The 27,410-nt window shown below is 43.7% G+C and overlaps 2 protein-coding genes across 2 annotated transcripts in view; both read right to left on the bottom strand.

Annotated features, from left to right (window-relative positions):
• Window positions 1–331: 331 nt before the first annotated feature.
• dyrk3 (dual specificity tyrosine phosphorylation regulated kinase 3) lies at window positions 332–10,715 on the bottom strand. The gene is made up of 6 exons (XM_080026033.1): window positions 9,867–10,715; window positions 7,625–7,734; window positions 4,206–4,411; window positions 3,811–4,081; window positions 3,258–3,674; window positions 332–3,152 (listed from the first exon to the last, which is right to left on the bottom strand). Exons 1-6 carry the CDS (start codon window positions 9,907–9,909, stop codon window positions 2,421–2,423), a joined length of 1,779 nt encoding a protein of 592 aa, XP_079882159.1. The 5' UTR covers window positions 9,910–10,715; the 3' UTR covers window positions 332–2,420.
• Window positions 10,716–15,584: 4,869 nt separating this feature from the next.
• rassf5 (Ras association domain family member 5) overlaps window positions 15,585–27,410 on the bottom strand; it is a gene marked incomplete at its 5' end in the record, with an annotated part of 31,774 nt that continues 19,948 nt past the window's right edge. The window contains 4 exons of the mRNA XM_080026623.1: window positions 15,585–15,892; window positions 17,534–17,649; window positions 18,191–18,533; window positions 19,501–19,614. Of these exons, the coding sequence (XP_079882749.1) occupies window positions 15,749–15,892; window positions 17,534–17,649; window positions 18,191–18,533; window positions 19,501–19,614 (717 nt within the window). The 3' untranslated portion in view covers window positions 15,585–15,748. The remainder of the gene's footprint in view (window positions 15,893–17,533; window positions 17,650–18,190; window positions 18,534–19,500; window positions 19,615–27,410) is intronic.

Here is a 27,410-nt window from a genome sequence, read left to right as displayed (position 1 = left end):
CACTGTAATGGCTGAAAAGAAATTCAGGGAAAACATTGCTTTCCCAAAAACTGGCCTGACACGGTGTTTTCAATGTTCTCTTATCCGTCTCTCTGAGAACTGGACATACTGGATTGGTCAGATCTTCAGATAAAAATAAAAGGGAGTTTTCCTCGCGCTGTGTTTGGAACTGATATACAATCCACTTTTGGTTATGTAATGTAGCCTAGCCTGTTTTGTCGATATCAAAATATGTGTTTTCAAAATCAGAAATGAAGCCAGAGGGTAGCATATTTCAGTTAATCATTTTTATTTTCTTTAGAAAAAAAAGAAACTATCACAACTTCATTTGGTTACTGTACAGTTTCTCTTCTCATTGTCACTCAGTCTGATAACAAGGTTGTGATTTCATGCTGCAAACACCAAACACCCTCCTACTAACGCACACCACTAATACAACATGACTGTATACAACTTTCCTTTTTTTCCGATTTTGCATTTTTTTTTTTTTTTTTCTTTTACAACCTCGGATATTCTGGACTGAATAGCAATAGAAAGCACTTCTATAAAAACAAAACAAAATGGAGACAGAGTAGAAATCCCTGACACGTTCGCTTAGGAAACAAGGGACGAGAGAAAGAACTCGCCGAGCGCTGTGGTCCATTCAACATGCACCCGACGTGTTTCTGTGCACGTCTGTGTATGTGTGCCTTTCGGAACAGCACCAAAAAAATCCACAATATATTTATGTGTGTATGTTGTGTGTGTGTGTGTGTAAGAGGTTCTCTGTCCTACATGAGACGAGAGTGAGTATGACATGAGCGAACGAGACGGTTGGGGGGGGAGGAGAGAGAATCTAGGTCAGATTGTGGAGCATGCAGAACCCCTTCGCAGAAACACTCATATACGCATTCTCTCTCTCTTTCTCTCTTGGGGTCAGAACTGCATGCATGTTCATCCGTCGTCAGGACAAGAGGTCTATAAGTGGAACACAGTTTATATAAGATTAAGGGATGTATCAAGTAAGTCTCCCTGAGTAACGCTTCTTCTTCCTTCAGTACCATGAAAACCCTTCTTAGTCTCTGGCCCGGCCTCCCCTCGTCTACACCTTTCCCCCCTGAGAGAAAAATAGCAAACACCTTGGCTCATTCTAAACATACCCCCCCTTCATTTTATCCCTTGATCTCTCTCACCTTGCACTATTCTTTTCATTAGGATTAAATGCGCTGCCAACAATCGCAGCAGCCAATTAAGAGGCATGGGCATGTGGCAAATATATACATTTTAACTTTCCGAACGCCAACTTTCCAGCCTACAGGTCTGTATGTGCAATGACTCGCAGCTCCTATTCTCTCTCTTTCTATGTATCTATATATCTATGTTTTAGTATATGGGAGCCAGCCTCACGCAAACCAGTTTGTGAAGTAGAGAGTGTGACGTTGACACCTTTGTGACAGTTCGAGTGGAGTTGCTGGTTTCTCCCCCCCCCCCCTTCTTTACACTCAAATGGTGGAGTAGGGAGGAGGGTGGCTGTAAATAGGTTGTCCTATGCCCTCTCAATGTCTCCCACAGTAGCACCACAAAGATAGAGCACACACACATACTATTGTCACATATTGAGCTGACATGCGAGCACCGGGGATCAGGAAAGGTAGAAAACCAGCGCAATTAGAAATAGGGACAAAGGAGTAGTTTATTGCTAAAAAAAATGTTTTTCCAATCAGTCACTACATAATGCCAATCCCTCATAACCTTTGTAAAGGCATTCATGTATATACACACACACACGCATGTATGAGGGATAACTGTCAGTGTGTGCAAAAGCCAAAACATTAAAGCATGATTTTTTTCTTCTTCCATTGAATTATGTTGCCTGAACAAATCTTTGCTTGTTAACTAACCTGATAAGCGTAATCTCTGTAGCCCTTTTCAAGTGTCACTCATACAGACGCCTCCCGAGAACGGGTGGCGTCCCCTCGAGTGTTAAGAAAGAGTGTGAGGTGAAGCGAGTGACTGTGCAGGTGTGTTTGACCATACATGAGAACACACACACACAGGTTAAAAACATTTGCTCATTTATGAAGCAGTCCACTCACACAGGGACTTTCTCTGAAAAGCATTATCTAAATCAGGCCTCATCAAAGGCTGTATACAGAAAGTCCACAGCCACTCAAGGAAAACCTCTGTATAAAAAGTTATTAAAAGAGTCTTTCTTTTACTGTCCGTCTCTCTTGCTCCGTTCAGCTAATATTAAAAACCAGGAACTGGGGGTGTCGACACCTCTCAGTAGAAAAACAAATAAAAGAACAACCAAACGTTTTTTTAAAGTCTTTAAACCTAGGCTCCACTTTCTCCCATCTCTGACTCCTCCTGAGGAGTGCAGAGGAGGGAGAAGTGGAAGGGAGAGAGGAGGTTACAGGTGTCTCTCTCTCTCTCTCTCTTTAAGAGACAAGTTTGGGTAGGACTGTGCGAAGAGGTATGCCCTCCACAGAATCTCCCATCATATTGCTCCTCAGTTTGTTGTTGGCGGCCGTGGTGCCTAAGCCAGGCCCCCCTTTGACCAGGATAGAGGGGAAGGAGGTGCTGTGGTGCTCGGGGAGCCGTTTCATGGTGGGCCCTTGGCTCTTGTCGGTCCCAGGTAGGGGTTTAGGTAGGCGCCTGTACAGCCAGGGGTGTCTGAGGGCCTGGCTGGGGGTGAGACGAGACGAGGGGTCCCAGTCCAAACACTTCTTTATGAAGTCAGTAAAGGTGGGGTCCTCGCAGCCTTTGAGTGCAGCGGTCCACTCCTTGCTGCCTGGAGGACCTCTCATCTTGCCCCGGCGAGAGCGAGAGCCCGTCAGCACGGTGGCCCCCGTGGGCAGGGTGTTGGCTCCACAGTAACGAGGGTGGCCCTTGGAGTTGATGAAGTTCTTTGCTCTCTTGGCCTGATCCAGGACCTTCTGTGGAGGCATGCCCAGCAGCTCCATGACACAAGCCAGCTGATCTGCCTCGTCCTCTCCAGGGAACATGGGGTAGCCGGTCAGCAGCTCCGCCAGGATGCAGCCGAAGCTCCACATGTCTATAGCAAGGCCGTAGCGTGAACCCAGGATCACCTCTGGAGCTCGGTAGAAACGAGACTGGATGTAGGTGTACACCCGCTGGTGTTCAAAACAACTGGAGCCAAAGTCAATGACCTGGCACAGAAAAGGAGAGGAGAGATTTGTATGTGTAAACAGCAAATAAACAAAACCTAACAACTGTATTTTATAGAGCGCCCATGAATGTTCCTGCGGTCCTACCTTGATGCCGCTGCGTCCCTGCTGTTTGAGCAGGATGTTCTCTGGCTTGAGGTCACAGTGGATGATCCTGTGTCTGTTGAGGGCCTCCAGGCACTGAAGGATGGAGTGTGCAAACTTCCTGACCAGAGGCAGACTGAAGCCCTGGAACTTGTTGCGCTTGATGAGCTCATAGAGGTTCATGCTGAGCAGCTCAAAGGTCATGCAGATGTGGTTTCTGAAGGTGAAGTTCTCCAGCATGTGAACGGCGTTCATGGTGCCGTTTCGGTCCTGCTTGCGCAGGTGCTCCAGGATGCGGATCTCCTCCTGCGCCTGCCGGTGGAAACGCTTCTCGTTGCGCACCATCTTCAGAGCCAGGTGCTGCTGCGTCTTGTGGTCGTACACCTTAGCCACCTGGCCAAAGCTACCTTTACCAATAATCTGAATAGGGCAAGACAGGGATTTTAAAACCTGCTCAAATTTATTTTAGAGAAACATCATAACTTTAATTGACTCAACTGTAATCACGATCGCCTACAAAATAAAACTTGACAACATGACATCATGTGTGTCTGACCTTGAGGAACTCGTAGCGATAGGCTAGGTGGTCGTGGGGGACGTGGATGTATCCTCCCTGCTCGTCATCGAAGCCACAGTTGTTGTTGCCCCCAGCAACAGCAGGCCTCTTCTTGGCATTGGGTCCCACAAAGTAGATGTCTGGGAAGGAGTGGATCTCTGTGTGCTCCAGGGTGGTCAGCTGAGATCGGTACAGTCTCAGGGCCTGGTCGGGAGTGAGGGGGCCACACAGCTTCCCAGAGGATTCACTGGAGCCCTTACTGGATTCAGTGCTGTGGTCAACAAGCATGGAAACAGAAACATGCTGATGAACAACTGAAATTTGGCCAATTAACATGCTTTTGAAAAAAGTGCTTTTAAGCTATTTTGCTGTCTTCATGGGTGCATCTTTCTCACCTGTCTACACTGTGCTCTTTGGACAGGCTGGAGACGGCTGAGGGTTTGCTGGGCGTCTGACCAGTGGTCCCACTGTTCTGAATGCTTGCTGTGGTTATGGCGTTGATCTTACGGTTGTTGGTTGAGTCTTCATACATGTACTTGACCTTCAGCTGGCTACCCCGCACAGCTACCTGATCTCTCATGATTGTCTTGTTACCGACAACCTATCAGAAGAAGACAGAGACAATTAATTAATTGGTAAACACTACATTGCTGTACATCCAGTTTACAAACAGGTTGTACATATTGTTCTTTCATTGTGCATAAGAGATGTCGGTTATTGTGTTGTATGAATGAACTCAATAGCCTTAGGAGAGGACTCATCTGGTTTTGTGAGTGTCTTTCTACAGAATAGGGACGCAGTGTGCATGCCAAAAGGCTTCTTGTAGCCTGCAAGACCTCAACTAAGGGGGCAACTGAACATATTGTGCACAAAGTCATTATTTGCTGGCTTGAATCATGTCAACACTTCATATGTATTAATATAAAATGGAGTCAATGAGTCTCTAAAGCTAGTTTCGTAGGCAAAAAAAGAAAGAAAGATGAATGGCACCCTCTGGATACATGTGTTCACACATCACCACTACTCACACGCAGCGAACATTTAGCAGTGACGCAGAATGCAGTAGGTGAACCAGCACAACTAGGTCTCTAGATCCAGTCTGGTAGGAAATTCAGAATAACAGCACCCCTCTCCACCCCCAACCAAAACTCATGCAAAACAGCCCACACCCCCGCCTTATTGCTTGCTAGCGTCTTGTAAGGAGGTTAAAAGGTACAAGCGATCTATGGCTCAGTGTTGCAATAATCCTTTAATGTGTTAAGTCCAGCATTTAACTTCCTGAAAAGGATTTGAAATGTTAAAATCGACTGCCAATGACCCCGGTCGTTCAAACCTACAATTCAGCTGTTGTAGAATAGCACAAATTACAGTGCACAGAGAAAAACACACTTACATTCCGATTGAGCAAAAAAGGGATTGCCTTTGTATCTGGACTAAAGATTCAAGTAACGTTTCACACAGTTTCCCACAAACTTTAAGAGGGACTTTTAAAAATTCTAAAAGTTTGCTTGGGACGACCTAAAGGCATTATGAAAGTTTCAGGACATCTCTGGGTCTTTAGTCTCGCGTGGCAGCAATAGGCTTGTCTCACGAACCCAAAGAATTCATTCCTTCTCACTCCCCGTCTCTCCCTCTCTTACCAGCGGAAAGAACCCTCCGCATGATTATGGAGGGCAAGGGGAAATGACAGTGATTAAAGTTAGATTATACTGTAGGAGCAGCGTGGCTGTTAATAAGGCACACCAAGGTGAACTCAGCCTGGCCTTCCTATATACAGACACACTGACTGTCTCTAATTCATGCAAGCATTTTATAACAGCAGAGTGGTTTCGCCCCTGTGAGCGAGGCAAGATTTTTGGATTTTGGACAGAATGTTTTTTTTTTCTCCCATTAGATTGCTATGCTGCCCTGTGGAGCTTCTGGCTTCAACACACAGAGGCGTAGAATATCTCTGGGCTGAAACCAAGTCAGCTGATAAAGACTGTGCAACCAGGAGACGTACATTAAAACTAGGTGCTGACATGTTCCACTGACAGAGGACTCAGCTCCGAGCGTGTTTATGTTGTAAGTTTGAGTCCTGAAATAGAGGTTGGAATGCAGGATGGGGTTCCATACATGTAACTATAGTCTTAACTTATTACAACAGCCCTGCTGCTGACCCAGGGTACCATGCAGCTGTTGTCCCAAAGCTGTTCTACAAACACAGTGAATGTCATTGATTTGAGCCCCTTTGCCCTCAAACTGACACATATGCTGGCTAAAAAAAAAAAATCAAACTTTCTGCATGTGGAGCACTGACAGCAATGCATAATTGATTGACTGGGCCGGAGGGCGCCAGTTTGAAAACATTAAAAAAAAAAGTAATCATGATGGATATGATAAACTAGAGTAGAGAGTGTGAATATGCTTTACCATCGGGTAATACTGTGTTGATAGTGATACTCCTCGGTGTGCAAATCTGCATAGTGCAACAGACGGAGGAGAGTTAAAGTCCTAGCTGTCAAAAAGACACACGACACGAGGAAGCCTTTCTCCTTTTCATGGAAAGAGTTTCCCCACTCAACACGTGCAGACCTTGTCACACACAATATTTTGACAAATTGTGGTCACGCAGAGACATAACTTGGATGTAAGACATGAAATTGATGTCTGTAGTAGGCTTGAGCAGTCTCATCCACTACCTCACTCATCGTTATATTACAAACTGGAACTAAGCGCTATTGTTTTATTAGCTTGTCCTTTCGTCTCACATCAGTTTATTATTTAATAGCGCACATGCACAAGGCAACTCTCTGCCCTGTACAACATTCTGAACTGGGGCACGTTATTATCAGTCACGTGAAACAGAGGATATTACCTCTGTGAGCGTGACAGTGAAATACAAAAGGGAAAAGGGGCAGGACTAGAATAGAAAACTAGGCCTAACCTCTGTGCTAGCCCCACTGATGGCGGATTAAATGGGAGAGAAGAACGGGAGGAGGAGGGGGAGAATGTTGATTGCTGATTTTGTTAGTGGGTCACATTTTCAAGCCCAATAAATCTTTACAATGTATAAAACCAGCCTTTTTTTCCTGGGGTGGAGTGGGGAGGCCGTGGAGTGTTATATTGTCTGTGCGTTTGCACTTTCTGCCAAAGGAGCTTTTCATAGAGGCAAACATAGCGGAAAGGTACAACACTAGGGCTATAAGTGACATTTTGTAAGTGCTGATGAACCAATAATCCCCTTTTTTAATGATCAATTAGTGTAAAATATGTTTAAATAGACAAAGGCCAACCCCGAGTTGGCAATAACTTGGGACCTGAAAGTAATGTAACAAAAACAATATATCGATAGTTAATTAAAAAAAATATTAAAATCAGCAACTACATTTACTGCCTTTGAATGCCATCTTACCAATGACAGTTATTGGTTTCCCGGTAAATATCCATGTCTAAAAATACTTTTCGCACAATCAAACACTAGATTGTAATTGCAGTTGAATCTCTATTTACTTTGGCCAGAGACCCAAAATGGCTTCTTCACTTTAGCTTATCTGACACCATCATGAGAATTGATAATCAATATTACTCACATGATGATCAAGTTATACACATTCCATGGTATAAAATGACTGAATTACAACAGGTTGGAGATAAGGAAAGAGATAAGCTACTCAAAGCAAGAGTGGGGAGTGGTGCGAATGTGACTGGGAACAGGGCTGAGTGGGGAATATCTCCCTGAGGAACAGGATGTCTGCAGACAGAGCGTGCTTTGCACAGGAAATATGGCTTTACTGGCATTGTGTTTGTGTGTCTGGTGTGTGTGTGTACTTACAGTGTGTTTGGGCATAGGGGGCAGCCCAGACGGACTGTTTGGATCTGCTTCGTCCTTAAGGATGTGGTCTGTCCTCATGTACGAGTCATACAGACCGTCTCCATGGCGCGCTGAGGGAACAAAAATCAACAAATAAATCAGTGTGATTATGTGAAATCGTCAAATCTGCACCAGAAGACACAATGGCTGATAAAGGCCGGGAATCAGGTTCAGAGGTAGCATCTCCAGAATGCAATCTAGAGGCCGACAATGGTTCATCAATACACCTAGCCGTTCCAACAGCTAGCTTTGGAATAACACAAACAGTATGGCCCAACAAATCCCTATCGCTAACCTCAGCAGGACAGCACACCACAACACTGGTCTCTGCAGACCGGTGGGGATGCACATTGTCTGCCACAACATCCTAGGCCACATTTACTATGAAAAGGCCATTACTAGCCGTTACATCCATTGTGTCTATTGTGTCCCAATACATTGTATCCAAGGCCAGAGCTCCAACCTGGCTAGCTTAGATAGGGCTCAGGGCCCCAGATCTCTAGCGCTGCAAGTGGTATTATTGGCCTAATATGGGTAACAGATGCCTCTGTGACGACAGCATCTTTCCGTGTGCCGATCCGTCCGTTCAGACCAAGTCATGTACTGCACACACACACCAGGTGTGCTCAGAAATAGAGCTTCTATGGTTGAATGTGGGTGCTTGTCATTCAATAGTTCTGCGTGTGGGTGCTCACCTCTGTGGCGTCAAGCCAAACACGTAGTGTGAGATGAATACAGACAGAGGAGATGGATGAGAGGTGCATTTGGGGACCGTAGGAGGATGCCAGTTACTCAAATGACAAACGGCCACCAGCCGTCTGTTCGTCTCAACGGTCAATTAGCACACAGAAGTTGCTAGCTCGTAGCTACTTCAAATGGAAGTAGGTTTCCAGTTTTAGTGACTAAACAATGGCTTAGCCTGCCCTGTCAACATAAGCCATTTGCAGAGCTACTGTGTCGGGTTAGCTCATTAGCGAAACTGTGGAAGGTTTGGCGTCTTCTCCGAACGGCCCTTGAGACTGTCGTAACCATGTACAGGTGCGTCAGAGTATGAGTTCCCAGCTCGTCAACAGATTAGACCTGCTGCCTGGATACAGATGCATTAGACCTGCAGCGCACAGCAAACAGAGGCATTAAGGCTACACACACACCCTATTCACATACTCTATTAGCAAGTACGTCCCCATTAGCTCTCTGCAGACTCCTAATCACTCAGTGGGAGCTCAGCACTTTCTGTACAGAGTGACTTTGTTTCCAAGCAGACTTCCCCCGGGGACTAAAAATTAAACAAGAGCACAAACTTCTCTGTAACCAAACATCCAGCTGACTATGTCCCGCTGGCAGTCAGCTCTCTGAACTCTCCCACCCCCTCTCTCTCTCCACACAGCAAAGGGTAGATTACAAGGTTTAAGCAAACAGACATACAGCAGAGGCCTTCATAAAACGTGAGTGTTGGGAGTGTGGCAGGGTAAAGTCACAGCTTTCTGCCCACCCCCTCTCTTCCTGGTGTCCTGAACAAAGTGTCTCTTTACAGACAATAGAGTACACCATTTGACAGAGGGTTGAGAGTCTCACAGTTACATTTTTATGGGGAAACATGCAGTTTCTAAAAATCGCAAGTATTGCAAACACACATTACAAACAAAATTGAACAACTATGATTAATGCAGTATATGCATATAAGCAATAACAGTGACGACGTTGGAAAGCTACAAATTCAGAAACAGCTGTTATAAAGAGATAAAAAGGCTTATCAAATGATGATAAGAGGGTAAACGCTTACTGGTAAGCCGTAAAGACGCAGAGCTTCCTGATAGTCTTCATAAAAACGTTCAAAGAAAGAAGCCTCGTGATTGTTATGGAACCACAAAGCAAAAGAAAACATGTTTACAACCCGTGTCTTGCGATATGCCCACGGCCACGACGTCGTGACATATGCTATCTGTCCGTTCTCTGTCCGCAGAATGACACGACGTGACATTTGAGAACAGATCAAAGATAGAGGGAGAAAAAGTCCATCAAGGCCATTTTAGACGCGAGATATTTTTGTAAATGCCAAGAGTTGTTTAGAGTGTGAAACTTCAGCTAAAAAAACGAGCTGCAAGCAGCGTTTTCACATCAACGTAGAATTTAAGCAAAAGCAAAGGGCAAGACAATTACGACAACATTTTGGACAAAGAAGTAGCGACTTTATTGTGGTTACCTGTTGCTATTGGGCCCTCTGGTTTTCTGCTTATTATCATCATGGTTGCACGTAAAATGTGATGCCAGCATCCGAAGTGAAGAAAAAATCCAGAATAAAAAAGTAGGAAAACAAAGATTCAAATTGTATTCACGTAGCAAACTTAGCTATCAGCATTTATAACTCAAGTTGACTACAAAAGTGGTGTCCGAGAACCCCGGAGTTGTTGTTTTGTTTGGGCCAACTCAAGTTATTGTACCCCAGGGGGTAAGCTAGCTTTCTTTTTGGCGTTGACTTTAATTAAGCCTCGTTTTAATAAAACCACAGAGTTGTGTGTTCACTGTGCTGCACTGGCTAACATTAGCCTCCTGACTTGAAAAACCTGAGCAGGCAGCGGTGTGGGGGTCGTTTCCCTCAGTAAGCTAGCCAGCTAGCTCGCACAGCCACAAAAAAACACTCGCCCGACCGAGAGCCGCTCCCTCTGTTAAAAATAGTTTGAGTCCGAGTATCACAGCTTGGTGGTCTGACCCGTGTGCCCCTCGCCTTTCTCTCTCGATGCAGTGAATCGATCCAGTGCACCATTCCCGTCGTTATTCCCGGTAAACGCTGACTTTGAAGTTAGCAAACAGCGATGCTAGCACTCGTTGGACCCCCGGGTTTGTGTCCTCCTTCGGGACAGCTTGGGGGCTGCTTCGCTCTTCTTCTTCGGGGGGGACACGGCTAGCCCAGGCTATCTCGCTAGCTGTAACTCAAGTCCCCCACATATTAACTGCAGAAGCAACCGGGGCATCACCTTTGCGGGAAAGATGCTTCACCTGTACTCAGTGCAACAAAGCGGCGGTGTTTAATCCGTCTTCTCTGCGGTGCGAGTGTCTTATTCGACGCAGCTGTGTGTTGTTGCTAAGGGCGTCTTCGCTGAGCCTAGAGTCAGCAGGAGAACACAGCAGGGAGGGGGCGAGCAGGGCGGTGCTTAGCGAGCCTTCACACCACAGCAGGAAGCACAGCGCCCCGCAGCGGCCGACCAGGGTTCTGCACGGGAGACTGAGTGTTCTCAGTAGGCTACTGTACGTGTACAGTACTGAGAACACTGTACACTGAGAATACTGAATACTGAACACTGTACACGTACAAGTACTGCTTGTGCGCTGTGTACAGCGCACAAGCAATACACTGTAAGTTTGCTCCATATAGTAAAACTGCCAATAGTATAAAAGGTGAATTATCTCTTCCAGGCAGCTGAGTCAGTGAAGTCAACTTGTTCATAGTCAGTAAGGGGTAATAAATGATCACATTTTCAGTTGGCTATGTCGATAAATCATTAGACCTGATAAAGGTTCAAAATGTAGCTGCAAATCTTGGCACATCTATAATAGAAGGTAATAATGACCGTAATACGACTATGCAATTGTAAATGTTAATAATTTGTTAATACATTAACTTTGGTCCATTTTCTGCATCACTTTCCCTAAGGATCAGGGGTTAAGGAGTGCCTCAGGGGAGTATTCAAATTGTATTAAGAAGCTACTCAGACAAATTATATTTAAATAGATGCTCTGTGATGTTTTTAAACTTGCCAATAATTTTACTTCTGATTTCTTGAAGTTGGTTGGTAGTTTTCTAAGATCTCTTGGGTTTATGAAATGTTGATCGTGCAAAACTGGCAATTAAATTCAACTTGGCCTTTGGCAGATTGAGATGCGAATTCGTCACAATTTTGACATGTTGTAGACCAAACATTATAATAATAAACAATGAGCAAGATGAACTGATAACACAACTAATCACCAGTTGCAGCCCAAGGGCTAAGTCGGCGTATCCTCCACACATACAGTGCTGTTTGGGCACTCACTGAAAGCCAAACGGTGGACTGAAACTGGAGAGGGCATGAAGATATATACAGGGCTAGATATAGTTAGGGGCAGGGCAGAGGACAGACATAGTGAGACCGGGGCCGGCACAAGAAGGGGAACAGGCTAAATTCAGACAGTGATCCATGCCCGGCAGAGGATGATGCTAATCATAGCTCTTTCTCAGAGGTGAGAAGAGGGGTCTGTCTATATTTGCTGCCATAAATAAGCAACACAGTTTCAGGCAGCCCTCTGGGAAGCAGCCAGGCCTTAAGGCCAGCTTGGCCATGCTGATTATTCTTAGATGGTGGTGCATAGAGAGAGTAGGGTGACAATTCCTTAAAATCTATCCACTTGTTGCACTTGAGTCTCCAAATAGTTCAAGATGTAAGTGTGTGGGCTAAGCCAGGCTCTGAACACAGCAATTGAATTTGCAACCACAGCAATAGATGGGACCAGGTGCAAAGCTACCTACAGGTCCTTGTCAGGGGTTGGGAGTTCTGGCTGTATTTGGTTCTCAGATCCAGTTGACAGAGACTGACACCTGTGGGTGTATTGGTCAAACACTGTATTTTAAATGCCGTTTGATAACAGATTCCACTCTGAAAATGGTCATATGAAAGGGAAGCATTGCACTGAACTGTGAGTGGTACTGCAAAATATCAACGCTTCATTGTGTCTGCTGCAAAGAGCATCAGAACACATGAAAACAAAATCACACTTCTTACAAGTAGTTACAACTGCGGTTACACTCACTCAGTCATCATGTTTAGACGGTTTATGCAGCTTAGATAGCGTACTGCCACCTGCTGGTGATTTGAAATACATACATGTCCGGCCTCTGGTGACGAAAACACAAGACGAAAAGCTCAGCACTTTTATACTTGGGTCTTGTTTAGAACTTGTTACACATCCATCCCTCTTATGAGATGTGCATTAATGAATCAATCTTATTCTGCAAACACTACAATCTTGAATTAACACTCTACAATATGATGATGACCTACACTAAATTGCAGTAATAACTTATTAATTCCTTTGCAGCAATTCTCACGCCATTGGTTGACAATCAGTGCGATGGAGAAGTCAAACAAGTGTCCGTTCTCTTTTTCTTTTTTGTAACCCTCTGTCAGTCAAGGTAACTGAAGGTCATCTCACGGGGATTTCCTCTTGGGATACACCTTGTGGTTTATAACTTTCTGAGAAAAACAGTTTCTGTGTGAGAAGATGTTTATACGTGATGCAATACAGTCCTACATAAAGTGGGTTTCTGCTCAAGTTAGGGTTGAAGCGAACCAGTTGGAACCTGGTGATGAAGACACACTGCAATATGATACAATTCATGCAGAAGAGGTAACTCCAGTTGTGTTTTAGACGGCTGTGTGACCTTCAGCAGTTATAGCCAGATGCATAGGGATGCGACAACATTTCAATAAAGGGATGACCTTTTTTTTATTTAACCTTGATATTCTGTACAGTAGTACTCGTATTATTCATACACACTTTTTCAAATAAAACAAAATAAATTGCAGAAAAAAAGCATTTAGTCTCAACAACCTTCACATAATATCATATGGAGTAGGTGGACCATGAAATAAATAACACACACCACACGCAGGCACCTAGCGCGCACACGCACACGCACACACACACACACACACACACACACACACACACACACACACACACACACACACACACACACACACACACACACACACACACACACACACACACACACACACACAGTTTTGGTTGGAAAGACAAATGTGTTAAGGGTGAGAGAAGGAAAGAAAAATAACATATACAACACCACCCGAGAAACACAGATTTGCACAAAGCATCCGTACATACACTCAGGCACCTGTGTGCTGAAACACACACCTTACATAGAATACACAGGGGCACATGAAACAAAAGGCACTGCCAGCAGGAACAGCTTGGGCTCTGGGTGGTGGTTTAAAAAAAAGAGAAAAAAAAAACAGTTTTGGGTTTACAGAGAAGGAGTATGTGCTCGTGGACAACCGATCTCATTTATCAGTGCTTCTATCACACCAGATAAAAGATGGAGAAATACTGGCGTGTGGAAAATGTTTATAGTAAATGCTTTGGTTTAATGCATTTGTTTCAGGAGACATGCAAGCCAGATATATTTCCTAGAAACAACCTTATGTGCAGTTGTAATGTATTGCATTACGCATTTGCACTCAATTCATGATTTAATACCTAATAAGTGAGGCCCAATGTTGGAGTGCTGATGACACATTGGAAAACACTATTCAAATTGTCCTCACTGCATCACGTGCGCACGCACATACACGCATGCGCACGCACGCACACACACACACACACACACACACACACACACACACACACACACACACACGCGCACACACACAGTAGGAATGATTCCAAAAGAATATTAATGTTCATCTTATATAATAACAACAAAATTAAACCTTGTCACTCTTTTTCCAGTGTCTACACAATACAAATGCATTGCAAACACATCATTGATACATCATAGCCATTATCATGAATTTCATATATACATATTTTGTATCTTTTTTTTTGGGGGGGGGGAGGGAAGGGGATGACAGAAAAAAGAGAAGCAGAGATGCATGCCCAGCCCCGGAGTTGTAGCCAAATGTTAGACCTGCATCTACAGGTGCAAAAATGGAAGCCGGTTCCATTTTTCCATAAAAAAAAAAATTGCACCACCTTTAATTAGAAAAATTCCAAAAGTCTCTCATCGCTTCCAATTCCCCTTTGATAGATCTGTTCCTTTTAAACTTTGGTGTAACACTCCTCACACATTCAAATGCATCCCATATATAACAACATAGTGACATCGCTTTTACGATAAAAGTTGTCAGATAAAAGGAGCTGTATAGCCTCACACAATTAAGATTTCTTGCAAGAGTGGTCCGATTAAGGATCTAGGGAAGGGAAATAAAGTCACAGTTGACATGTAAGGAGAGGTTAGGTTTGTGTTTGTGGGGAGGAGCAGTTACTGGGTGGGATCCTTCTGTCCATCCTTCTGACAGCATCTGCACACGGCTTTTAGGAATGGTATTTCTAGGAATGGATACAAATAGGCTGACATTTTGGACATAGGTGGTTTAAAAAGGTTTGGTGTGGGAGCGGGGGGGGGGGGGATTTAGTTTCTGTCATCCTTTAGGGTTTCTCTTCGCTCAACGCATGCTCCCTGAGAAAAAAAACACATCACAGAATGGAACCCACTTTCCAATCTTACCATTCCCTTTATTTAATTCTGCCTCTCTAGCCCGCCCTCCCTTACAATTGCACGCGTCTTATATTCCAGCGCAAAAATAATACATGGCGGTGATATACAACCCTAGCTGAGCTTAGAGAGACTCATGCATAAGTAACACTTGCAGTAGCAGCAGCAGCAGCAGCAGCAGCAGTAGCGGGAGAAGAGGGGATCTTTAACACACACCGTGGGTTAATGTCATTGCCGAATCAGACTTCGAGTCAGAGTTTCGGATCTTGTTGTAGTCGTTTTTCGTGCTTGTCCTTGGCAATGAAAACACTACTTGTCCAATCAGCAGACAGCCCTCCTCTCCTCTCCTCTGGGTGTGGATGCATGGGTTTTTGTGTGTGTGTGTGTGTGTGTGTGTGTGTGTGTGTGTGTGTGTGTGTGTGTGTGTGTGTGTGTGTGTGTGTGTGTTGGGTGGGGGTGGGTCGGGGGCTTGGAGGTCCTGAGAAAGGGTAGGCATATGTGTATGGGTGTACTGTATGTATGTATGTACGCATGTATGTATGTATGTATGTATGTATGTATGTATGTATGTATGTATGTATGTATGTATGTATGTATGTATGTATGTATGTATGTATGTATGTATGTATGTATGTATGTATGTATGTATGTATTTATGTACGTACTGGGTGTATATGTGGAGGGTGGAGACAAGTTCAGCTCCGAAATAGATTAGGGGTGGTGGGGGTGGGGGGGTGCCCGGGGTCTTCACTGGAAAAAGGGGTCAGTGTCTCCCTCTGGGTTGAGGGTCATAAGGTAACAGGTGACGGGGGTCAGGGCTCATGTTGTTGTAGGGCCTTTTGCAGTCTCTGCCGGTAAACAGTGTATTTTAGCTCCACTGTCCGCACACGCTCCGCCTCCTCTTTCCCAAGGATTACCAGGAAGTTTTGTAGCTCGGGCACAGAGAACGCATGCCACTGTCAGAGAGAGAGAGAGAGAGAGAGAGAGGAGTGAGAAAGGAGGGGAAACAGATGATAGTAGCACTGCACATAGGTTACATGTTGCTACTGGCATGCCATGAATGTCTACCAAGAAACAATATTGCCTCAGGAGACTGCATAATTGCTGTTAGAATTGTTGTGACAAAAGGTACATACAGTCCCCTCCATAAGTATCGGAACAGTGAGGCCAATTCCTTTATTTTTGCTGTAGACTGGAAACATTTGGGTTTGACACCAAAATATGAATATGAGACAATAGATCAACATTTAAGCTTTCATTTCCAGGTATTTACATCTGGATCTGATACACAACTGAGAATATAGCATTTTTGTAAAAGAACACCACATTTTTAGTAGAGCAGATAGACTTAAAATAAATTAAAGTGAATAAGACTTCGCTTGCAATAACTGCATCAAGCCTGTGTCCCATTGACATCACAAAACTTTTGCATTCTTCTTTTGTGATGCTTTTCCAGGCTTTCACCACAGCCTCATTCAGTTGCTGTTTGTTTTGGGGGGTTACTCTCTTCACTCTCCTCTTTAGCAGGTAAAATGCATGCTCTATAGGATTTAAGTCTGGAGATTGACTTGGCCAGTCTGAAACTTTCCATTGCTTGCCCCTGATGAACTTATTCGTTGTTTTTGCAGTTTTTTCGGATCATTATCCTGCTGCATGATGAAGGATCTCCCAATCAGTTTGGTTGCATGCATTGCTGCTGCCATCATGTGTTACTGTGTTGTTGTCAAGATGCACCTTTACCAAAGTGAAAGGCTAACGTTTGGAGAAAGAAAGGATCTGTTCATGACCCCAAACATACAAGCTCATCTGTGAAACACGGTGGAGGCCATGTCATGGCTTGGGCTTGCATGGCTTCTTCTCGGACGGGCTCATTAATCTTCATTGATGATGTAACACATGATGGCAACAGCTAAATGAACTCAGAAGTTTACACAAAAATGTTTTCTGCCAATTTAAAGTAAGATGCAACCAAACTGATTGGAAGATCCTTCATAATGCAGCAAGATAATGACCCAAAACACACTGCAAAAATAACAAAGGAGTTAATCAGGGTCAAGAAATGGAAGGTTTTAGACTGGCCAAGTCAATCTCCAGACTTAAACCCTATAGAGCAAGCATTTTACCTGTTAAAGAGGAGACTGAAGAGAGTAAACAAACAGCAACTGAATAAGGCTGCGGTGAAAGCCTGGAAATGCTTCACAAAAGAAGAATGCAAAAGTTTTGTGATGTCAATGGGTCACAGGCTTGATGCAGTTATTGCAAGTGAAGGATTTGCAACAAAATATTAGGTCGTATTCACTTAGATTTATTTTAAGTCCATCTGTTCCAATACTTTTGCTCACCTAAAAATGTGGTGTTCCTTTACAAATAATATCTTCTCAGTTGTGTATCAGATCCAGATGTAAATACCTGGAAATGAAAGCTGAAATGTTGATCTATTGTCTCATATTCATATTTTGGTGTCAAACCCAAACGTTTCCAGTCTACAGCAAAAATAAAGGAATTGGCCTCACTGTTCTGATACTTATGGAGGGGACTGTAACTTAAATCTGCCTTCATATCATACCAAGAGTGTGATTATAAGTGTGTTTTCTCACCTCCACCTCTCCAGTCTCATTTTCTTTCAGGACGAAGCTGAGCGTGTCCGGGTCTGGCCCTGCTATCAACCTCAGCAGGAGAGGACGCTCACACAGAGGAAGCTTCTGGAACAGATCTGGACGGGGGTGAAAAAAAAGCATTAAAGGTCACCTGTTATGTAAAATGAACTTTTTCGCTGTTTTTCAACATTGATATGGGTCCCAAGTGTATACAAAAAGTATGAGAAAAAAACAACCCTCTCTCTTTTTCTCCACCTCCCCGCCGCCCTTATGGAAACCTGTGTTCAAAAACCCCACTCAGATTTCTCTCCCTTTATGACGTCATATGGGATTAGGCCACGCCCCGTTAACAACCTGATTTAGCAATACCTCCACCTGTGATAAGGACACCCCCTGATACCCCTAATCTAATCTAACTGGCAGTTAGATTCAGGGACAATCAGAGCAAACTGGATTTTTAAAAAGGGCGGGGCTTAAAGAGACTTAGAGCTCTAAAATGGAACGTTTCAGGCAGAGGCTGAAAAAAGCATCGGCACTGTGAGAAGTACAAAGAGTTTTTTGGACACTACACTATTTAATGCTGTCTAAAATACATAAGGTTTTTTTGTTTGTTTCGTTTTTTGCAAATAAGCCCTTAACAGGGTGTCTTGGCCTCACCCTGTCCGTCACGGTGCGTCTGTCTGTACAAGGCAAACTTGCGGGGATTGTCCAACACCATGAACTTCTTGAGCAGGCCCTGGATGACCTCTCTGGTGGTGGTCAGAGAGCTGATGTGGAGCTGCTTCACACAGTCGCAGGGTAGATAGAAGGAGGTCCTGTTCTCACTCTGTTGCCCACAGTCCGTGCCTTCCTCTTTGCACTCTGACGGAGCTTGATTACAGCCGCCGCCCGTCTGCTTGGACCCTCCCTCGGAGCCCACCACCTCCACACAGGGGACGGTCACCGGTCGACTGAGCCTCAGGTGGACCTTAATGAATCCAGTGTAGGATCCATCTGAAGCCTAGGACACACAAAGAGAGAGAAAGAAGACATGTTTCAGTGTTGATGTGAGCACGATAGCAGGACTCAAAAGAAGCACTTAATGTGGTAATTTAAAGGAATGGTTTGACATTTTTGGGAAACATAGTTATTGGATCGACTTGGATGAGTTTGGTACCACTCTCTAGTGCCTAGTAACTTAGAGGCACACTATGCAACATTTTAATGAAAAAATAAATGAAAGAGTCATATAAAAACAATCTCTCTCAATGATCACATCTGCCTCACTAGAATATGTGGTGGTGTGTTTATCTGCACAGTCCTCCTCTCTCTGGCTGTATTTTACATAGGAGCATTTGTTGGTTGTTTTTTTGTAAACTGAAGATTCAGGACTAAGCTCCACCCAAGCTCCTCCCTGCTACTTCGCACTACCACCCCCACCCCCCTTGCGTGGCCACCCCATCCCCGCAACTTCACACGGCCCCCCGTTTATTGCAATGTACGTTCACTCAAAGAAGGGATTTGTTGTGGTCATATGTGCACCTGCTAAACACAGAATACACATAAACTCAGGGTGGATGAGTTAAAGGCATCTCAGAGAATATAACTGGAAAATTTACAATCAAATTTCATAATAGAGAAATATGTGCAACTGTCTGTTTAACCCACCTAATATCAATAATATAATAATAATATATAAAAAGAGGAGCTTTACATTTGTAAGGAGTAATCAGGATCAAAAATGTGTAATGAAAGACATATTGAGATATATAATGTAACACGTTACGTTACAGTTATCTCTCTTACCCCAACATTCTACTTTTGTTCCTACCTTTGTATAATATCAATCTACAGTAAAAGCTCAATTTCCTGTTTCTATACCAAACGACAAAGGCGAGGAAGTTCTAAATAATCTAGTTCCACTGTCAGTTTGGCACAACACAGCACAGTTCAGTATTCACAAACCACGCATCGTGTTGAAAACTCACCAGTTTCATGCCGTTCTCGCAGACTTGAGCGTTGTACTCCTCTATCCTTGTCCACACCTCTTTCTCTGACAGGTCCTTTGTTCTTCCATCCTCTTCCTCCTTTGCATCATTCTGCTGTGAGTCAGACAGAGAAGATGTGTCAGTAGTTAAAAACACATTTTTCATTGATCCTTGATTTATAGTCGAGCGATCGTTGAGGGGTGATCCTCATTTCCGATGACGTCGAGTCAAACAAAAATGCAAAAGCGAAAACAACAACACAAACATAATGTACAAATGCAAAAAAAAAACATCAAATACACAACAAGCTGATGAACTGAGCCAAAACCATTGAAACATTTAGACAGTGATTTAAAATGAATCACTGGAATGAAAATGACGTGGCTGAAAGTACAACCTAGATATTTTCAATTTCAAACAATTACAGGTATAGAGTTTGGCAGATTTAAGACACCATGTCTAAGTTTGTTAAAGAATATGAAGATATTTATTTGAATTTGTTGCTGTAATTTGTTCCAGGGAGTCGGGGGCACTGAAGCTAAAAGCTGTCTTTCAGAGCTCAGATCAGGCATGTGGAACATATCAATTGAGCATGTCAGTGGAGCGGGTCTGATGAATGACTCCCATCTGAAATGTGCAGTATTGCAGTCAGATAATGTGGTAGCTTCCCGGTCAGGGCTTGTACATATTAAAAGATACCAATGTGAGTCACATCTTTCTTTAAGAGAGGACCAATCAACATTTCCATATATAAACACACCATAACCCAGGACAGACATGAAAACTGACTCAATAACCCTTTTTCTACTAAATAAAAAAATAGCAGTGCAGGTAGTAGTATCAGAATTCCATTTTCAACCAGCAGATGGAGCTGCTTTCACCATGAGTCCCATCTTGTTTAGCTTGAGTTTATGATGTCAGAATACACCAGAATCAAGAGAAACCCTCTCACCCTGCTGCAACCCTTTTACGAAAGACGTGGACGTAAGAGGTGTCGTATTGAGTTGAAAACAAGACTAAACCTGAAATAGGCCGACGTGTCTCTCTCTCTCTCTCTCTCTCTCTCTCTCTCTCTCTCTCTCTCTCTCTCTCTCTCTCTCTCTCTCTCTCTCTCTCTCTCTCTCTCTATAACTTAGTGACAACACCTCCCTCTCTCGCCCTCCATCTCTGTCAACCTGACTGTCCCTGACATGTGGCTGATGGGGGTTCTTATAGACACCACACTTCCTCTTCAGCGTGTTTACACAACTCTGCAGCTCTGCGCAGGGACAGGAAAGGTTGTGAATGAAATGAAATGAAATCACACATTCAGAATCACAGCATGAGAACATTGCCTAACAGCGCTGCCACACTTTCACTCATTTGTGACAAGGAATAAGAGAGAGGGACAGAGAGAGAGAGGGAGGAGGGGGAGGCAAAAGAGTGGGAGGAAGTGAGTGAAGGAGGAGAGTAAGGGGTGAGGAATGATGAAAGGGAGGCTGCTGAGCCAGCCTTAGCAACACAGAGTTTGACTGGGTTATTTATAGTACAGTGGGATGCATCCTCTCTATCTCACAATAGCTTTTTTTTTTCATTCTTCAGTTTGTTTTCATTTTCTGGGACAGAGAGAGAGAGAGAGAGAGAGAGAGAGAGAGTGTGTGTATGTGTATCGGTGTGTGTAATGCAGGCCAGGAATCATTTCTGAAGGGGAGTCCTCAGGTTGTGCGATGAAGTCACTGTTTCATTCAACACAGATGCTGTATGCAAGTGCATGCGTGTGTCTGTGTGTGCACGCATATGGACTGAGGCACGTTGTGGTAATAAATAACACACACAGACAGACAGACAGACACACACACACACACATACATACACACAAAACAAGTGCAGCTTAGCTCATCCTGGCTGGCATTCAGCATAGCGGTGATGAAGTTATAACATTAAAAATTTCAAGGCTGATATTTAGAGACAGATTCCTGGACAGAACTCTGTGTGTGTGTGTGTGTGTGTGCGTGCGTGCGTGTGTGTGTGTGTGTGTGTGTGTGTGTGTGTGTGTGTGTGTGTGTGTGTGTGTGTGTGTGTGTGTTTTAGCTGTTTTCTATATCCATGTGCGAATAAGAACAGTGAGACCTTTCATTTTAGCTTGTTCTTTTCTCCACTGCCTTTAGCCCTTCCACACTAATAATCATCTGCCACTTTAGTGTCTAATGACATTCCTACTATCATGGTAAATGTCCTTGTTTCTGGGAAACAGCAGTGAAAGCTGCTGATGCTATTGTCACTGCATGTCATACATTCAGTAAATGAAATTCATTTTAATTGGGACACAAACACATATAAATATTAAACCCTGTCCTCCATCTCCGTAGACTCAATTAGTGATATAATAGAATTCATATGAGAATAGACTAACAACCCATACATGTCATGAAACTCAAGTGGATAAAGAGTGCGTATATCAGAATCCAGGGTTAAGAAAAGAATACAAGGGATACGGAGGAGTTGACTTGTATTATAAAATCCCTCCCAGTCTAAGGCAACAAAGTGAAAAGAACCTTGCAGGAATTCCTGCGTTTGTATGCAAGTTTCTAAATGTATCGTTGCCCTGCCCTCCCTCTCTCTGCATACCAGTGAGAGTGGTCAGGGGACAATAGAGCAGTTTCCTCCTCTGAGAGTCCCAGGGAGACTGCTCCAGGTCGGGAGGGAGCCAATGACCGGCAAGGCGTAAAAACAGAGAGATGTGAACCCTGGAAAAGGCCTGCACAGTCTGCACTCTGGGTACAGGGGAAAACATGAACTTTAATGGACCAGCACTATGGTCAACTTTCCAATAAAGTAATAAAAAACACAACAGATAAATCGTTTACATTTCCACCGTCCATAACTAGTTTTAGAGCTGTCTTTCAACTAGTTAGATTAAAATGAGTAATATCGATGCAAAGTAATCACATCTTCAGTCTACATTATGCAGCCAGTTTTATCGTTAATAAAACTATTGTTCGGGCATTAGAGTCTTACCCTGTATTAAGTTCACTTCTTGTAAAAAGTATAGCCATTTAGTTTAGGCCACATTTTAAATCATGTCCCACCAAACTACTAGGTTTTTTCTGCATTTGGTGCTTTTTATACTTCTAATTTTCATTTTCACTCAACATACATACACAGTGCAAGGCATGGAGCGTCTGGGCCAAGGTGATGACACAGGGGATTAAATATGTCCTCCTTGCCAAAAGCATAACGACAAGAGCTCAGTTCTACCCAGAATACACATAGCCTCTGGCCATAACGGCACCCACTGAGGGGACGTGTCACTGTCGGTTTAGAACAATAGGTGACACAGGTCCAGGCCGCGTCATCCGGACTAATGATAAAGGATTCAGATAGATGTAAAGCAGCTTAAATGTATAAGATAGCTAGGACAGATAGCTAGGTCTGTTACATAAGGGTCGCTCAAATCACACGCACCCCTCAGGGAGACGTGACTAAGCGCTGATGCCATCACCCCTGATGAGATCAGACAGAGAGGTCATGCCACTGCGGCAAAAGTATAGTAGTCAGCATGAAACCAGGCCTGTCCTTATAACCTGAACGCCTTCTCATTAACTTGAAGTTACCCTTGACTTTGTCACTCAAACCCACAAGTGTGTGCGTGCGATTGACATGGTGATCTTCAGGTAACACAAGACTCCAGGATCTGTTTCGACTGGCCAAGATTGAGGGTAAGATGACGAGCGCTTTCAGAAATCTAAACTACTGCAATAATATAGAGCAAGTTATTTTGACAGAATTCACCAATAATAACACATGAACATGAACATGCACACGATACACACACACATAAGAGAAGAAGAGAAGCGCAAACCAGAACACACACACGCGCTGATTTAATTTCACAGCTCAGAGCCTGCTGTTTGCCAGCACTACCAGCAGTACACACATCCACACGTGTATGGACACACTCACATGAACAAATGGTGAAAAAAATGGTGCAATGCATTTAAAGTAGGGCTGTCAAATTAACGCGTTAATTTCGATTAATTAATCACAGAAAAATTAACGCGATTAAAAAAATTAACGCAGATTAATCGCACTTCTATATTGCCCTTTGACCCGGTGCAACAGAGGTGAGACGATAGCGGAGCTGCACCTGTATCTTGCGGACACGACCCGCACGGGATTAAAGAGTAAAGAAAGAAGCAGAGAGGGCTCTATGGATGTGTTATGGGCTGCTCCGGGCAAATAAGCATGAAGGTAGGAATACGTCTTATGTTATTCTCCGCCGTGACTACCTTTTTGCTAGTTGCGATCGTCTAAACGGACACCAGCCCCCTCTCACTCTTCCTAGCATATGCCTGTCTTTTTTCCTCCTTTGTGTGTGTGTGTGTGTGTGTGTGTGTGTGTGTGCGCGCGTCATTTAGCCTGCTTGTTTTTTTGTGTTTTTTTTCGGCGCTAGTAGCCTAGTTCCTAAATGTATTTAATGTAGAAGCCTGGCTGAGGGGAAGAGACAGAAGTTACGAGAGACGGCGAGAGAGACAGAGAGAGAGAGAGAGAGAGAGAGAGAGAGAGAGAGAGACGAACGGTAGCCTATAGGCCTACAGTTGTTTATAAACAGGCATAAAAGAGTCATATAAGTATGCGATTAATTTAGATTAATTAATCACAGAGCCTGTAATTAATTAGATTCATTTTTTTAATCGCTTGACAGCCCTAGTTTAAAGCCACTACGAGTAACATGGCACGTTGGCGGCCCCTTTGGACAAAAGCGGTAGTATTTTTACGACGCCAGCTGTCATGAAGCTGTTTTCTAGCTCGTGCCGGGCTGCGAGATTCAAATGATCAAGAAGCAATATAGTGCATGTCCGTGTGTTGAAAGTGTGAGGGCACCGGACTCTTTTCGGCTCCGTGAGAGTGGTTAGTGACACAGCATCAACTAATGCCAGTCAGTGCTACACACACCTGATTGCAATGAGTTGATGCAGCAGTGTCACCTAACTACTCTCTCTCAAGGAGCTGAAAGATTACGTGTCCTCACACAAAGCGAATGAACGAGAGACGGCAGTTAGTATGGATCACGATGAGGTAATGTGTTTATGTTGTTGTAAATAATGACTATTTCAGATGAATAATGGTCATCTGATGATGCTGGTGAGGCAAAGTAAACTGTGTTTTAGTAGGCTACCGCTCATTCATTTAGGAGTAAACACTGCAGTCTAGTTCGCTACCGTGAAATTGTGTATACCTTGCTTGGCAACGCCCTCCCGCCCGCCTATCACTCTCCCTTTTAGCTTTTCTTCATTGCATTTTCTTTTTTTTTCTTTGATGGTTCAGCCCCGTTATCAGTCATTATGATGACAAACAACTGTCTCAAACAAGGCTCCCGCTCCCCTTCCCTGGAGGGATGGGCTTCTCAAAATCACGTTGCAGCGCCACACTAAAATCTGCGACCAATACGGATATGTGACCATAGAACATGCACGTGTGAACCGAAAATCGGACTGGGTGTGCGACCAGACCAAACGCAGTAATAAAAACTATATAAAAACGTCTTTCTTTGCACTGATGGTCTCGTTTGCTGTTAAAGGTAATTTATGATTATGTGAGGAAACATGAGGCTGTTTAAAAGATATTTAAATGTTACTCGGAGCTGCTTTAAGATCATCATTGTGTTAAAAGTTTAATTTTAGTAAAGTAATTGTACTTATTATGAAGGATAGAACTTCCAATATTTATTGTGCTGGCAGTATTTTAATGCTGTATGTGTAATGGTGTAGCTATACATGGTATTTTTTGTAGTATCATGTTTAGATTGTACAGTATATATCTGTGAAATATCTAACTACTCCTTTTAAAAAATGCAATGGAGTAAAATCATCAAGCATGTGTATGAAATAGTGAAAACTAGTAGTTTAATTCTGTAATTAATACTCTTCAGTTGTATGCGTATATAAAGTTTTCCTTTACACACGCAATCTTTTTTTACCCCCCCAATGTTTCCCGGTATCTGCTGTTTACTGTAGTGTAAATCTATGCTGTGAAAACACCTTTTATAGTGTTGGTCATTACCAACAGCCATGTAACCGATTGATCTTCACTGCATCAAAAAGCGGACCATGAAAAGTGAACTGAACATTACCCCTGCTCATCACAGCGATAACACACACACACACACACACACACACACACACACACACACACACACACACACACACACACACACACACACACACACACACACACACAAACGCACACACACACATAAAGCCGCCTGGCTAATCTGGAGCAAAAGGCTCAGCTCTGGAAATAATTCATAAAGAAAAGATCTTCTGAACTCCCCTTTCACTGTTCTGATGAATGCAGTAGTAGGCCTATACTGTATCCCTGGGTCTCCGTGTACATTTGACACAGTGACCCAATTTTCATTCCTTCCTTATAAACAAAATGAAGGATAACGTCACCATTGACAGGATGCCACAGTGAACTTTGCATATCTCCTTTTCATATTCAAACACAGGCAAAAAGAAGATGAAGCTTTCACTGAACGGCCGCTTTAATGGCTCGAACAGAGGACACCAGTGAGGTTCTATACAGCTGACTGTACTGTACTGTACTGTACTGTACTACTGTACATGTTGAACCATTTCTTTTCTCTGGCTGTGTAATGCCAGTGAAATCAGGCTCTGTCAGCTGGCAACCCAGACAGCCTAGCCCAAATACCCTTCTGTGTCAGGGCAGCAGCAACCCCAACTCGGGAGTGCTGACAACACAGCTGGTCAATTATTCAGAGATTTTACCTTCTCCAAGTCAGACACCAAAGGCAGTGTCATGATGACAAGGACAGCCACAGCAGAGGCTCTTTTACATGTATGCAAATGTCTGCCTTATTTCAAGAATATTCATTGCGGCTTGTTGTGCAACCTAGAAACACGTTCTTCTTTTCTATCTGTCACACTCCTCCCTCCCAATTTAAACTGCATTCAGTCTCCTACTGTGCATCATGGGAAAAGCCCCAACAACAGACCAGCAGCACCCAGGGCCCTGCAGTGCAAGTAATACTGTATTTGTATGTACTGAATGACTGTGACACAATTATGCAGGAACTAATCGACGTACAGTAGACCAAAACCCAATCTCAGGAAGTGTGCACAGAGTGCCAACTAAATCATGAGTTGCTATGGTAACTGAGGAAAATGGTTTGTTACAGTTAAGTGGCGCACACACAGACACACACACCACACACACAAAAAAAGACACGTGCACACACACACACACACAAACACACACACACACACACATACACACACACACACACACACACACAGACACACACAAAGACACGCACAAACACAAAAAAAGACATGCACACGAATACACACACACACACACACATTTGCACTAGTGAAAAAGTATCAGCTTTGTTTCTTAGGAAACCTCCCCCACACACGGTGGAAAGGCCCTTATGGAATCTGTAGGTCGACATTAACTCAGTATCACTGCTAAAACACACCATCACACAAACACCATTATCTCCTCCATTGAGATGAAACCACACAGTGTTAAGTGCTCACTCTATCCACTTCTTCTCCCACTACTCTCAACACACATGATAAATGAGCTGCCGAAAGGCATCAAGGTTGATGAACAAGGCTGACAGGCCGGGAGATCAATGTTACAACACATACACGTATGTATGACAGTAACCCCGTCCTACGTGCTCACATACCATAACACACACACACACACACACACACACACACACACACACACACACACACACACACACACACACACACACACACACACACATAGCCTACACCTAGAGGCCTACTCAAGAATGCACAAACACCGCCACTTCCTCTCCACACTTCTGCATTTCTGTGTCATGTTATAAAAAAAATATATAAATGGCAGTTTGTTTCCCAGCCCAACTGAAA

This window comes from Ammodytes marinus (genome assembly GCF_949987685.1).
Source record: "Ammodytes marinus genome assembly, chromosome: 4".
Taxonomy (NCBI): domain Eukaryota; kingdom Metazoa; phylum Chordata; class Actinopteri; order Uranoscopiformes; family Ammodytidae; genus Ammodytes; species Ammodytes marinus.
Note: the sequence above shows the minus strand (reverse complement) of the source record. Positions and strands in the feature narration are given on the sequence as shown.